This window comes from Phodopus roborovskii, unplaced genomic scaffold (genome assembly GCF_943737965.1).
Source record: "Phodopus roborovskii unplaced genomic scaffold, PHOROB, whole genome shotgun sequence".
Classification (NCBI taxonomy): Eukaryota; Metazoa; Chordata; class Mammalia; order Rodentia; family Cricetidae; genus Phodopus; species Phodopus roborovskii.
Window position 1 is genome coordinate 1,352,562 of NW_026126459.1, and position 14,380 is coordinate 1,366,941.

The window sequence follows — 14,380 nt, forward strand, 5'->3', positions numbered from 1 at the left end:
CACGCGTTACACCTGGAGGAGACCTGGGAGCTTGAGATCCAATTCTTCCGCGTTAGACGTCGACGCGTGAACCCCAGACCCTGTCCCTGCTCTGGTGGGTCGCGTGGTCCGTGTTCTATGCCCTTCCGGGAACTCGGTGGCTCAAGACCCTGGTCCTCTCCTGCCTACGTGTCCATGTCTTTGAGCTTCACAACTGGGCCACCGGCATTTCTGTCTCTTTCAGAAAACTGAGCCTTAATTCGGAGACTTGCAAAACCAGTGCGCACCGCAGCCACTAGTCTGTGTTCTCTTTTCGATTAAAGGAGGCCGTCTAGAGCAGGAAGGTGATTTGTTCACAGTCACGAGGATAGTTGGCTCTAGGAAGAAGGCCTCACAACTCAACAGAGCTGTAGGGAGTGTAGAATTCAAATAAAGTGAGAGCTAGGTGGGCTTAAACCAGAGTTGGCTCTCCAGGTTTGGGCTTCCCTGCCATGTCAGCGCTGTTACCCAGCAGTACACTGCTTCCCTCTACAGAGCTCAGGGTAGATACTGGATGGAGCTTTAGTACAGTGAGTAAGCATAAAGAGCTGTTGGAGAAGGATAGAGGCCAGCCCGTGGAGGCCTGGGGATGTGAGTGGAGCTGCTGTTGAGGCAGAGGCCAGTTTTGACGAGCTAGACTTGGGTGGAGGCAGGAAGCACTTTGGAAGGGGATGGTGGCAGACATGGAGATGAAATGGGTGAACAGCCTGCATTCCTGATATTTGACCTGTTAATTAAATGGTGAAAATTCAGGAAACGTGTAACTGGGTCAGGGCAGGGGTGAAGATGATGGTTGGGCTTTGTCTTAGCTGCTCTGTTGGACTTGAGTGGTCAAGATCATCTGAGGGAGACCCCTAGCGTGAGAGCAGAGACCCTATGCAAATCACTGGCTGTGGGGTAATTCATTGGTACATGTGTTGATGACTTGGTTGGCTATGCAGACTCTGCACCTGCAGGCTCTGGAGATGCTTCTGCCAGAAGTCTTTTCTCTTAAGCTGAGTGGCCCAGGTGAGAAATGCCTTTGTGGTCTCCAGTGTCAAAGTAGAATGTCTGAGGATGAGCTGCTTTTGTTTACTTGAAACTGATGTCCAGGCAACTGTCTTATTCACAGCTGCATGTTTCATATCTCCCTTTCTTAGAGTTGAATTTTTTGGGACACCAGAGGTGGAACCTGTAGGGCTTGTGCTGGTCTCAGTAAAGTCATTTATTTGTGCTTAGTTGTCTTCCTAGTGTTCACAGAGGCCCAAGTGAGAAGCAGAGTTACTGTTGCTGTCTGATCAGCAGCTCCAGGCTGCCTAATATCTTTTTATTTGAGCTCAGTTGTTTTGAATCAAAGACATCTTTGCCTGTGTCAGGGCACACAGCTTGATTCACTTTGAGAAATAATATCAGGCAGGGCTCCTGTGGCTCTTTTAAGTATCTGGCCAGAATTCAGAGAAGGCTGGCTGCTGAATAACATATAGATTATGCTTTCTTCTCAGAGCTGGAGGGGTCCCCTTGCTTCAAGGGTTTGCATGTAAGTCTAATCCCAGCAATGTAGTTCCATGTAGCTTATTTGAGAAAGTGTATTCTTAGTGGATGGTGATCAGTGACTGTATTTATTACCCTGGGGCACCATCTCAAATTCTTGCTAGTGACTCTAGAAGTTGACTCTTCTCTGGTCCAATTCCTCCTAGGCAGGGCATTTTGTGACTGCATGTGTTTGGATCCACCCCAACCTCGGTATCCTGGTTTGGGACTATGTTGGATCTGAGACATCAAATCCCAGGAGGAATTTGCTAAATGTGCATATGCATACCGATTCTCCATTATGTAGGTGCTGTGAACTGGGTGTGGTGGTGTACACCTGTAAAGAAAGGAAGAAAGAAAATCCTTATCAACCCTATTATCCATCATCTCTAGTCAGTTTTGCTTTTGCTTTTTAGATTTGGCCCAGCCTGACTACGAGTACATATATATATATATATATGTATATGTATATGTATATGTATATATTGTTTGTGTCCTAGAGTGAGAGCATCTTCAGATGATGAGAAAAGGGGTTGACAGTTCAGGCTAGTAGTAGCCACTCCTCAGTCTTGATCACTGGTACCAGCACCTGGCACCTAAAGCAGTTCTTGTCCTTATCTGCCACTGCTTGGCTTTACTGCCTGTTAGAGCCTTTGAGTACAGGTGCTCAGTAACGTCACTGGCTGATGCAGTTGGCACATTTAAGGCTGTGTGGCTCTAGAGCCATGTCATTAACTGTCTGCTTTACTACACCATCTTTTGGTTTGGAAAGACAGCTGGACATACACTTTGTCCTGAGGGGTAGTCAGCACAGTCTCTGCATGTCTGTAGGTTATCTGCTCTGGTAATTCCTGGATGTCCCTTTTCTTGTTTGTTTTGGTAATGTACAAGCTCTTTTTGCACTTTAATATGAGGTAGACTAGCCTCATTGCATGCTGTGATTTGTTCTACTTTTGCCCAAATCATTCATATATATGTATGTATGTGTGTATATATATATGTGTGTGTGTGTGTGTATGTATGTATATATATATATATATATATATATATATATATATATATATATAAAATTTTTGAGACCTATCCCTCTATTATATAGCCCTGGATGTCCTGAAACTTCTTATGTATACTAGGCTAGCCTTGACCTCACTAAGATCCACCTGCCTTTACCTCCCAAGTACTGGGGTTAAAGGCATGCATCACCACTTTTAATTACTTTTAAGTATTAATACTTATTTATTAATTACTTATATGTATATGTGTGTACCTGACTGTATATATATGTACACCATATATGTTCATTGTTCTTGGGAGGTCAGAAGAGGGCGTGGGATCCCCTAGAACTGGAGATATAAGTGGTTATTAGCAGTTATTGATTCTGGGAACTGAACTTGGTTCTTCTGCAATAGCAGTAAATGCTTTTTTTATTTTGGTTTTTCAAGATAGGGTTTCTCTGTGGCTTTGGAGGCTGTCCTGGAACTAGCTCTTGTAGACCAGGCTGGTCTCGAACTCTCAAAGATCTGCCTACCTCTGCATCCCGAGTGCTGGAATTAAAGGTGTGTGCTATCACCACCTGGCTTCCTCCCTCTTTCTTTCTTCCTCTGTGCTGGAGATTAAACCCAAGTTCTTGCACATTCTAGGCATGAAAGCCCTTAAGTTACATCCCCAACCCTGGGAAGAGGATGTTAGGCTTTGTGTATTTTCTCAGGGTCCTAGTCCACTGAAGAGTGCTTTTAAGTTATGGAGCAGGTTCCTTAAGTGCTCTGTGGTGAACTCTTATCCTGGTGGAAGTGTTTGATTTTACCTAGTTTCTCCTTAGCCTCCTGTGTGCTATATGTTATTGCACCGAGTCCTTCAGTTGTGACAGGAAACTCTGGGAGCATACCATACCTTCTTAGCATGGGCCTTCATCAATTTTAAGTTCTGTTTTACCTTGAGATAGGGTCTTGCAATGTGCCCAGACTGACTTTGAATTCCTGAGTTTGAGCCATTCTCTGTATCAGTCTGGCAAATTTTTGTTATTTTAACAGATGATGTGGCTGGGGATGTAGTTTAAAGATAGTGTTTGCCTGGCATGTGCAAGGCCCTGAGTGTGATCCTTAGTACCATAGGAGGAGGGAGAGGGAAGAGAGGAGAAGAGAATTAAGGAAGTGAGAATTAGTTCTTTGTTGCTCAGACTGGTTTTGAACTTGTGGATTCAAGAGATCCTTTTGCCTTAGTCTCCTGAACATTTTGGACCATAGGTATGTACTACCAGGCTTCATTTGAACTTCAAATATTTTAGATGAAGTGCTGTCTGGGTTTGTTGTTTGTTTTGTTTAAAGATTTATTTTTATTTGTATGAGTGTTTTGTCTGTCTGTCTGTATGTATGTATGTGCACTGTGTGTGTATGTGTGTGTATGTGTGTGTGTGTGTGGTGCCTGCAGAGGCCAGAGGAGAGCACTAGATTCCCTGGAACTGAAGTTACAGATGATTCTGAACTATCATATGGGTCCTGGAAACTGAATTCTGGTCCTCTGCAAAACCAGACCAGTGAATGCTCTTAACCACAGAGCCATCTCTCCCAGCCCTGCTGTATCTGTTTTGTGTCTGTTTTACATACTGTTTTCCAACTCCAAGACTACATTTGCCTGTGTTTTCTACACGCTCTTTATGGTGATTTTATTTTTACACGTAACTCTTAAGTCTATAAAGAACTTACTTAGAGGTAAGAGAAGACATGAGTCCTTTTTGATTCAAGTTCTACTTTGATCTTTTTTGTTTGTTTGTTTGTATGTTTGTTTTCTTTTTGAGAGTGGGTTTCTCTGTGTAGCTTTGGAGCCTATCATGGAACTTACTCTATACACCAGGGTGGCCTTGAACTCACAGAGATTCATCTGCCTCTGCCTCCCAAGTGCTGGGATTAAAGGTGTGCACTCCATCATTGCCCACCCACATGGTAACTTCTTAATCTGAATGTTTTGTTTTTTCCCCCCTTGTCTTATACTATGCCAGCTTAGCCTTTGAATCTGCCCTTGGCAACATGCTCTTGAACAGAAGTGGTGCAGTCTGGGCTCTTTTTTTTTTCCCACATAGTTTATCACCAGTGATGTTGATGTTTAGGATAGGTTTTCCTTTTTCTTCTTTTCCTCTTTCCCCTTTTCCTCCTTCCCCTTTTCCTCCTCCTTCCCCTTTTCCTCCTCCCTATTTTTCTTCCTCCCTTTTCTCTTCTTCCTCTTCCCCCTCCTCTTACTTCTCCTACTTTGACACAAGGTCTTATTAGTAGCTTGATGTTAGTAGCCTTGATGTTAGCAGCTCTGGCTAGTTTGAATTCGCTGTTGTATTAGTTACTTTTCTATTGCCATGATAAAACATCATGACTAAGGCAACTTATAGAAGAAAGTATTTATTTGGGTCTATGGTTCCAGAGGGTTAGAGTTAAAGATGGTGGAGCTGAGGCAGCAGATGGCAGTGCCAGAAGGCTGAGGGCTCACATCTTGAACTGTAAGCATGAAGCAGAGAGAAAATGGATTGGCTTGTTGCATTGGGCACTGACTTTGTTCCCGGTGTAGGCACTGTTGTTCTTCTAGCTTCCTCGTTTTTTTTTTTTTTTTTTTTTTTGAGACAAGGTTTCTCTGTGGTTTTGGAAGCTGTCCTGGAACTAGCTCTTGTAGGCCAGGTTGGTCTAGAACTCGCAGAAATCCACCTGCCTCTGCCTCCCAAGTGCTGGGATTAAAGGCGTGCGCCACCACTGCCCGGCTCTCTAGCTTCCTCTTGCTGCTGCTTTTCCAATGACTCTAGGTGGTATTGTCTCTTACTCTCCTTGAGTGTCTTGTAACATTTGAATTCTTCATGATGTGTTACATTATGCTGTGTGAAGACCAGCAGCTTCAGGTTCTCTGATGGATGTTGGTTCTGGGGGTTCTGGTGTTCACATTCCTTAAAGAGACTGAAGTGTCACCTATATATCAGACTTCTCATCCTTCTTGGCCTTGAGCAGCAACTGTCACCACAACATGTGCCACTCCAGCTCATCTAGCATGCAGACATGTTGGCATACTGGCTAATGAAGGCCAGCTCTCTGCTCAGCTTGTCCTACTCTGGATGTCTTTGGTGTTGGGAGCCTGCAGCTTCTCCTGAAGTGCTGGTCTGTCTCTAGCATGTTGATGACCTCCTGAAATATTGAATATAGTACAGGCCTGTGTCTAGGCTCTCATTGTCAGGGCTGTCCTCCTAATGAGGCAATCTGTGATTTGAGGATACAGCTAGAATGGTAACAGCATCAGAAGTGGTGGTAGGAAGAGGAACGGGGGTCTGTGGGACACAAAAGGAGGTACAGGATTGGTTTATCCTGACAAAGAAGGCTTCCCCTACTTTTTGAGACCTATCTCATGTAGTCTAGACTAACCTTGAACTTACTGTGTAGCTAAGGATGACTTTCAATTCCTGGTTCTCCTGCTTCATTTCCCAAGTGCTGGGATTATGTTCTTTTTATTTGGTTTTTGAGGCAGAGTTTCATAGACCAGATTGGCTTGGTACTTGATGTATGGCCTGGGCTGGTTCTAAACTCTTAATTTCTGGTTCTAACTCCTGCTTAGCTAGGTGTGCACCACACCTGGTTTATACATCAGACCCACGGTTTGTGAATGTCAGGCAAAAACTCTAGTACCTGAACTACATCCTCAAATTGTTTCCACCTTTCTTTACTTTTGACTTCCTTTTCTCAAAATAGTTATTATTTCCTATAGCTTCTTGACTATGAAATTCAATTATAATAATTAAATGTCCTTGTCTACTATTTCTTTTCTTTGTCTTCTTTCCAGGTCAGTTTGTGCTGACCAAGTCATCTTCATTATATTATGAGTTTTGTTTGTTTTTGCAGGGTGTCACTATGTAGCTCTTGCTGGTTTCAAACTCAGATTTGCCTGCTTCTGCTTCCTGAGTACTGGCATTAAAAGTGTGCACCACCACACCTAGCCGTGAGCTGTGCTTTTTGCTTTGTTTTCCTAAGTATTTGATTGTAGTATTTGATTGGGTGCCCTTACCATTTCATCTTGTTGACTCTGGATATTTTTGTATTCCTATTTTCAGTCTTGAGTGTTGTGGCAAGTTACTTGGATACAGTTGGATTCTTTCGGCTTTTTTTCTGCTTAGGTGAGATCAGAGCAGCATTTTAGCCAAGACTAACTTATTATTGTTGGGTGTGAGTGTGTATGATACATTTATATAAATATGGGCATGTGAATGCCGCTGTGTGTTTGTGGAGGTCAGAGGACAGTTTTGGGGAGTTGATTCTCTTCTTCTAGCATGGCTTCTGGGTATTGAACTTAGGTCATCAGGCTGTGTAGCAAGTGCCTTTATCTTTTGAACCATCTTAGCTAGCCCAAGACTAATTTACTACTGGGGCAAAACCCTTGTGAGAACTCTACCCTGTGTTTGTGAATTATGATGCTTCCCACACTGGCCTTGAGCAGACACTACTCCTGCCCTTCATATGCTTCAAATAAATGTCTCTACTTACCCTTTGGGATGGGTGGCTCTTTCCCAGGACTGTGATTAAAGGCGTGTGACATCACTGCTGGGCACACAATTTTCTTTCTTTTTGTTTGTTTGTTTCTTTTCTTTTTCTTTTCTTTTTTTTTTTTTTTTTTTTTTTTTTTTTTACCATTCTGGCAAAGTTCATTCAACCCACTCCACCCCCCAATATCTGCAAGCTGCATATTAAAATGGTGAGGCAGAACAAACAGCCCAGCATAATTCAGCTGCATTGTAGTATCGTTTGCAGCCAGTATGCGACTTCAAGGAAGGAGCTACTAAACAGACTAAACCAAAACAAAACAGACTGAGGTTGTCATGAGAACGGCAAGTTCCTTGATGTGACCTCTGCTTCAACAACCCTAATAAACAGACAATCCTAGTACAAGGAAAATATCACACTATTACAAATTTCACACTAGCAAGACAGTCAGTACAGTAATGTTGCCTGGTGCCATTAAGCAATGGCTCAATCATGTTATGCCCAGAGAGAGTTCATGCCTTCATCTACACATAAACTTTCATGTTTTATGAGCATAACATAGTGAAGCAAACACTGAGCTGAGATCTAACTCCCAGGATGGATGCTTTTACAGGCTGCAGTGTAAGAGGGGAACATGTGCATCACCTTTGTCTGAAGGACATTATGTAACCAATCAATAGCTTAGGAACCAACAGTCTCCTCCAGTTTCCAGTGTGCACAGGGCTGGTTGTAGGCGGCACCATTAGGAAGTATCCTCCACGTCCACATCCTCCTGTAACTGCTGTATCATTTTTTCCTCCAGCTGCTTTCCCTTGCCTGCAAGAGGAGCCCAGATAAGATGGATGTTCTGCTTGACTTCTTTGATGTCCTGGACCTTCTGCAGCTCTTTGTTTTCTTCAAGCTGTTCATTATAAACTTAGCCTGGCATTTCTGTTTGATCTCTTCAACTCTCTTCATTGCATCAATTCTGTAGTTTTACTCCATAGCTCTCGCTGGTATTTCACAGGTTCATTTCTTCCGTTTTTCAAATTCAAATGAGTTGTCCACCGTGAACTCCTTGCCAGCTGCTTTCCGGAAGGCTTTAGTCCACCTGCCCTTGCATGGGTTCCTCTTCTTCTTAAAGTTTTATGACACTTGGATTTGCAGAATCAGAACACCTTGTAATCATTATGGATGAACATCATGCCGTGGCCAGGGTAGATCGGCCCGGAACAGAAATAACACTTCTCGATCCTCATGTTTGACTCCACGTGGGACCCACCTCCCAGAAGCCGACTTGTTTTTGTTTTTTGACACACACACACACACACACACACACACACACACACACACACACACTTACTTTTGTAGCTTTCTACAGGGAAAAACATCTATCCCTGATAATCTTCCTGACAACTGATGCTGTTTCAACCACCTTGTGGCTTGGGATAATTTGCCTTTTCCTTGCTAGGGCACAGATGGAATATGTGTGTTCATTCCCTGTTTTTCTTCTTTTTAGATGCCTTCCAGGAAGAAAGTGGCAATGCTGTGCTGATGCTGCCATCGTCAAGGCAGACCAACTTGCCTGCCTTCCATCCTCCCTGGTGCCTGGGAGTTTCTGGTCTGTTAATTTTATCTTGTTTTCAGCTCTCAGATTCCTAAGATTTAATTTCCACTTATGTGTATGCACTTAGGCGTATTTTATTTTCATTTGTGTGCCAGTGCCCTACCTCCAGGCTGTCTGATTTCCTGAAGCCTGAGTTAGAGGCAGTTGTGAGCCACCAACATGTGTGCTTGGAACCAAACTCTAGTTCTGAAAGATCAGCAAACTCTTAACTCTTGGACCATCATCTTTCCAGTCTCTCAGTTTATTTATATACTTTTTATTTTTTGAAATTTTAAAATATTATCCGGGCAGTGGTGGCACACACCTTTAATCCCAGCACTTGGGAGCAGAGGCAGGAGGTATCTGTGAATTCAAGGCCAGCCTGGTCTACAGAGTGAATTCTAGGACAGCTAGAACTACACAAAGAAACCTTTTCTCAAATAAATAAATAAATAAATAAATTTAATTTTATTCTTTGTGTATATGGATGGTTTTGTCTGCATATCCTTTGTCACATGTGTGCCCAGTGACCAGCTAGAAAAGGGTCTCAAATCCTTTGGAACTGGAATTACCATTGTGAGCTGCCATAAGGATGCTAGGAACTAAGCCCAGGTCCCCTGGAAGGGGATCCAGTGTTCTTAACCTCTGAGCCATCTCTCCAGTACCCTCAAGTTTATCTTTTGAAAATACACTTTTGGGAACTGGGCAGTGGTGGTGACAGCCAGGGCTACAACAGAAAAACCCTGTCTTATCTGTATATGGCTGTGATTTGGCCACATGTATGCAGGTGTTCTTAGAGGCCAGAAGAGGGCATCAAATACCCTGGAACTGGAGTTCACAGGTAGTTGTAAGCTAGGCTTGGGAAACAGAACTTGGGTCCTCTGCAAGAGCAGCAAGGGTTCTTAACTGCTGAGGTATCTTCTCCAGCTCCCAGTATCTTTTTTAAAATTATTTTTAGCAAAAAGATGCAGAAATCCACAACTAATCAATGGGTCAAGCTCCTGGAGTACAATCGAAGTGAGGGAGGATCAATAATATGAACAAAGGAGTCAAAACCATGATAGGGAAACCCACAGCATCAGCTGACCTTAGCTAGTGAGAGATCACTGACTCAGGTCTGACAAATAGGGAACCTACATAAGACTGAACTAGACTCCCTTAATATAGGTGACAATGTTTGACTGGGACAATATATGAGGCCACTGGTAGTGGGTCCAAGATCTAACACTAATGCACAAACTGATTTAGTGGAGCCCATTCTATATGGAGAGATACCTTGCCCAGCCTAGTTATAGGGGTGTGTATGGAGAGTGTGGAGAGGTGCCTTGTTCTTGCCTCAATGAGATGATGGGACGGACTTAGTAGACTTCCTAGGGGAGGCCTTACCCTCTCCTAGAAGCAGATGGGAGTGGGGACAGTGAGGGGAGCAGGAGGAGAGGAGAGAGGGGAAACCAGGATTGGAATGTAAAAAATAAATTAATAAAAAGGTTATTTTTAGCTTTTCTTGTATATGTTTGTGTATGTGTGTACATCAGAGAACAATTTGTAAGAGCTGGCTTTCTTCCTCCACCATTTAGGTAGGTTCTAGGGATTGAACTCAGGTTGTCAGGCTTGGCAGCTAACACTGTTTTACCCACCGAGGCATCTTACTGTCCTATTAAACCTACTTTCTTGAACTGAAAATTTCACCTGCTTTTATTTATTTACTTACTTACTTATTTTGTTTTGTTTTTTGAGACAGGGTTTCTTTATGTAACAGCTCTGGGTGTTCTAGAGCTTACTTGGTAGATGAGGCAGACCTGGAACCACAGAAATCTACCTGCCTCTTCCTCCCGAGTGCTGGGATTAAGGACATGAGCCACCACCACCTGGCTTTGACTTGCTTTTTAATTCTATTTCTCCCAAGGTTTATGTAGTTTTTCACTTTGCCTTTTTCTCTGATCGGGAGGCCATGGTCGGGAAGGACTGAGGGTTGGGAGGTGATTGAAGGAATAATGACATGGAGAATTATTTGAGATGGAGCATCTGGCACCTGAATGTACCTGGCTGTGCTGAAGGTGGGCAAGTAGGCTCTCCCATCTTGTAGGTTCTTAGAGTATATGACCTAGTACTTGAACATGAGACCACATAGTGAAGAGGCACAAGCACTTGGTTATTTGAGGGACTTTACTTTTTGTGACCATGTACAGCTGAGCTCACACAGTGTGGGAGAACTATGGTGTCCACGTCTCACCTTAGGGAGAGTGGCCATGTTTGCCAGTACTGTGAAGATATAACCATATGCCAGCCTTGGACATGCCATAAGTTACTGTCCTGCTGGTGGAGGCTGGAAGGTCGGGAATGTAGGAGAGCTGGGGGGTTCCTGGGGATCGTGGAATGTTCTTCCTTTCCTGAGAGGATCAGCCAGCTGTGATAGAGATCTTCCCTAGGACAATTTCATTTAAATTAGGGTTTGATAAATAAATAGCAACTAATCCTGGACTTAGTGTGGTGGAGATAATGAGTAAAATCCCATGTTCCCATTATTCTAGGTTGGGGAGGAAGTTGTCCATGCTTACACTGGAGAGGTGGAAGCCAAGACCACAGAGATGACCAGGCCCTACATAAAAAGTGAGTACATGTGGGAAGCACCTCCTGCCCACCTGCCCTCCAGCTATTAGAGCTGCTGAGGCTTGTGGTACTCCATTGCATTCCCAGCCCAGGCAGGAAGTTGAAGATGTTGGGATGAGGGAGGTAGTGCCTACTTTTTTGTTGTCCCTGGAGGCCAGGTTCTGTGTGTACAAGATGGTATGAGAGTGTGACTGTTCCCATCACACTTGGAGAACAGGCATTGAGATGTGCTTTAAAGGGGCCAGGGATGGTTTATTGGGTTGAACTTGACCTTATGCAATCATATCTTATTAATTGGATCAGTCTATTCATTCAATGGTTGCATTTTTTGAAGTGGAGAACTGTTAAACAATTCCCCTTCCTGTTCAGGATGAGGAACCCCTCTCAACCAGGGAGACAAGTTCTCCTTGGGTACCTGTCTGTCCTGATGCCATTGCAGGTGCCTCCAGATAGTCTCCTGTGACATTGTCCTTTAGGCCTGGTGTCTGGGAAGCAGAGGCCCAGTCTGGAGGGTCTTTTTGGGGGTGGGATAATGTCTCTGGTTTGCCTGTTTTGCCTTTATTGCATAGAGCTACTCTCCTTTGTTTACACCCGGGCTTGTCAGTCAAAGTCCTATGGGACAGATGCTGTGGGCATCATTTACTGTTCATTACCAGTGTGCTACCCAATGCCACCCTTCTACATATAGGAGTTGGGTGTAAAGTCCAGTCTGTTCTGTGTCCTGAACTCAAGGAACTTTCTGAAAGTGTCTGTGTGTTTGGATTCTTTGTGGAGCCCTGTGAGTCTGAGGATAAGGTTATGGCCTTGTAGAAGTCCAGGCCTTATCATAGCTGGGGCAGCCATGGGAGTGCTAACTAAAGCTGTGACCTCAGATAGCTTCTCAGTGATAACCAGAGTCTGAGCCCTGTGTCATTTGGTCCACTCAGTGTCCTTGATCCCACAAAAGCATGGAAGTACAGTGGGGGATAATCAGGGATTGTGGTCAGTACAGAAGAAGGGAGTGGCTTTTACCAGAGATAGCAGCTTCAGGTCAGCAACACATGTTACACAAGTGGCCATGCCTATTGGCCCTGAGGCATTGGGCTTGTAGTTGCCCTTGGATGTGCTGGTAGGTGTCAGTCATAGGTAGACAGCCGTGGTGTACTTGGGCCTGAGCACACTGGGTTTTGTCACTGCAGAGCTGTCCTTCACCCTACTGGACTCCATCACCGACAAGGACCCTGTGGTGCAGGAGCAGGTCTGCAGTGCGCTGTGCTCCCTTGGAGAGGCACGGCCAGCAGAGACACTCCATGCCTGTGAGGAATACCTACGGCAGCATGACAAGGTACCTCTCCCCTTGGCGGTGGTGAGGTCATCATGGAGCATCTTCATCTCTAGGGTTAGGTGATGAGCAATTCTGTCAGCAGTACATTCCCTATATGCCAGTGTTTAAAGATGATGATAGCTGGTTCTTCTCCATAGGGAAAATGAACTGGTGGTCCCATTATGAGGGGACTGGGCTGTCACTTCAGTGGACAGCATTCATGAGCAGAGGCTGTTGTCTGTTCCCTTTTGCACATTGAATGGAGATAGGATGGCTCCCTTGTCTGAGGGAATACAGGCTGTTTCCAGGTCTTATTGGCTGAGTGTCTATGGTTCTTAAGAGTCCAGGCCCTGTGTTGGCCTGGGTAACTGTTCAAGGTTTGCAGACTGCCACCCCATTTTCCATCCCCTTCCAGAAAGCTATTTTAAGAACATAGGACCTCTGCTACCCTAGAACATCCCAGTCTGTGGACAGGCATGGCTCATGTAGAAGGGCAAGAAATTTGGGATTCTTTTTGATGCTATGGGATGTCAAACTGTTAGCCCCAGATTGCTCTTACCTCATGAGGTTTCTCTTGTTTTGCTTTGAAACAGGGTCTAGTTCTATAGTACACATTGACTTTGAACATGTGACCCTTGTTCCTTACTCTCCAGAGTGGTAGGGCTACAGACAGGTATCACCACACCTGGTTCTTTTATTTATTATTAGTTTGGTTTGGTTTGTTTGTTTTTGAGACAGGGCTTCTCTCTGTAGCCCTGGCTGTCCTGGAACTCACTCTGTACATCAGGCTGACCTTGAGTTTACAGAGATCCACCTGACCCTGCCTCCCAAGTGCTACCACCACCAGCCTCTCCTTCCATTAAAAAACAAAGGTTTACTTTATTTATTTTTTATTTATATATTTCTCTGTGTGTCAGAGGGTGCCTGTGGAGGCCAGAAAAGGATGCTGGATCCCCTGGAGTTGAGAGTTAGAAGCAGCTCTCAGCCACCTAATGTGGGTACTGGGAACTGAACTTGGGTCCTCTGGAAAAGCAGCAAATGCTCTTAACTGCTATGGCTATGTCTCTAGTCCATCTCCTTCTATCTTCGTGTGAGTTCTGGAAATTGAACTTGGGTTGTCAGGCCTGTATAGCAAGCAGCTTTTTGCTGAGCCATCTCTTCAGCCCCATGGATGTGGGTTGTGTTATATTGCCTAGATGGCTACCCTCCTTATCTATTCTTCCAGCCCACTCCCCTATCTTTTGAGACAGGGTCTCTCTGTCCTGGAATTTACTGTGTAGACCAGGCTGACCATGAGCTCACAGAGTTCCACCTGCTTCTGCCTCCCAAATTCTGAGATTAAAGGTGTGTGTGTGCCTTCATGCTCATCAGTCAAGTTTCTTAAGTGGCCAGAGCCACGAGTACCAGGCACCATTCTCCATGGCATTTATCTCATCTGCCAACTATCTCCTGGGGAAATGGCTCAGTTGCATGAACATAGCCACTAACCCTGCTGTGGTGTGTGACACCTGATGTGGAGGTACTGGTACTGTAGCTTTATTCAACTTGTTAGGAAGCTGAGTAAAGCGCGGTAATCTATGAGAGCTGCCATATTTGCTATGTGTTTTGTTCTCTCAGGGCCAAGCATACATAGTGGTGCTGGCCAATGCTCTTCTCTGTGTGGCTTAAAGTCTTCTTGCTCTGATGTGCAGTTCTCACTTAGGGCAGCTCCCTGCAAACTAATATGGCTGCTGTGCTCATTTCCTGAATTAGGAGTTTTCCTTTTTTTCTGCCTTTCATAATTTTTTTTTTCACGGAGTTAAAAACAAAAGCAAAAAAACTTGCTATCTCACTGAATGGCTGCAGTGGGTCTTTGTT

At 44.4% G+C, this 14,380-nt stretch overlaps 1 protein-coding gene and 1 pseudogene across 3 annotated transcripts in view; one reads left to right on the plus strand and one right to left on the minus strand.

Moving 5' to 3' along the window:
- Mroh1 (maestro heat like repeat family member 1) overlaps positions 1 to 14,380 on the plus strand; it is a 71,151-nt gene that overhangs the window by 330 nt on the left and 56,441 nt on the right. For 2 of the 3 annotated variants that reach the window (XM_051189209.1, XM_051189210.1), the window contains exons 2-4: positions 8,524 to 8,625; positions 11,142 to 11,220; positions 12,399 to 12,544. In XM_051189209.1, coding sequence (XP_051045166.1) covers positions 11,199 to 11,220; positions 12,399 to 12,544 — 168 coding nt within the window. In that variant the 5' untranslated portion in view covers positions 8,524 to 8,625; positions 11,142 to 11,198. Of the gene's footprint in view, positions 1 to 8,523; positions 8,626 to 11,141; positions 11,221 to 12,398; positions 12,545 to 14,380 lie in introns of those variants that run through there. The other variant, XM_051189211.1, reaches the window with a different exon arrangement.
- On the minus strand, positions 7,653 to 8,293 carry LOC127225700 (probable ribosome biogenesis protein RLP24; annotated as a pseudogene).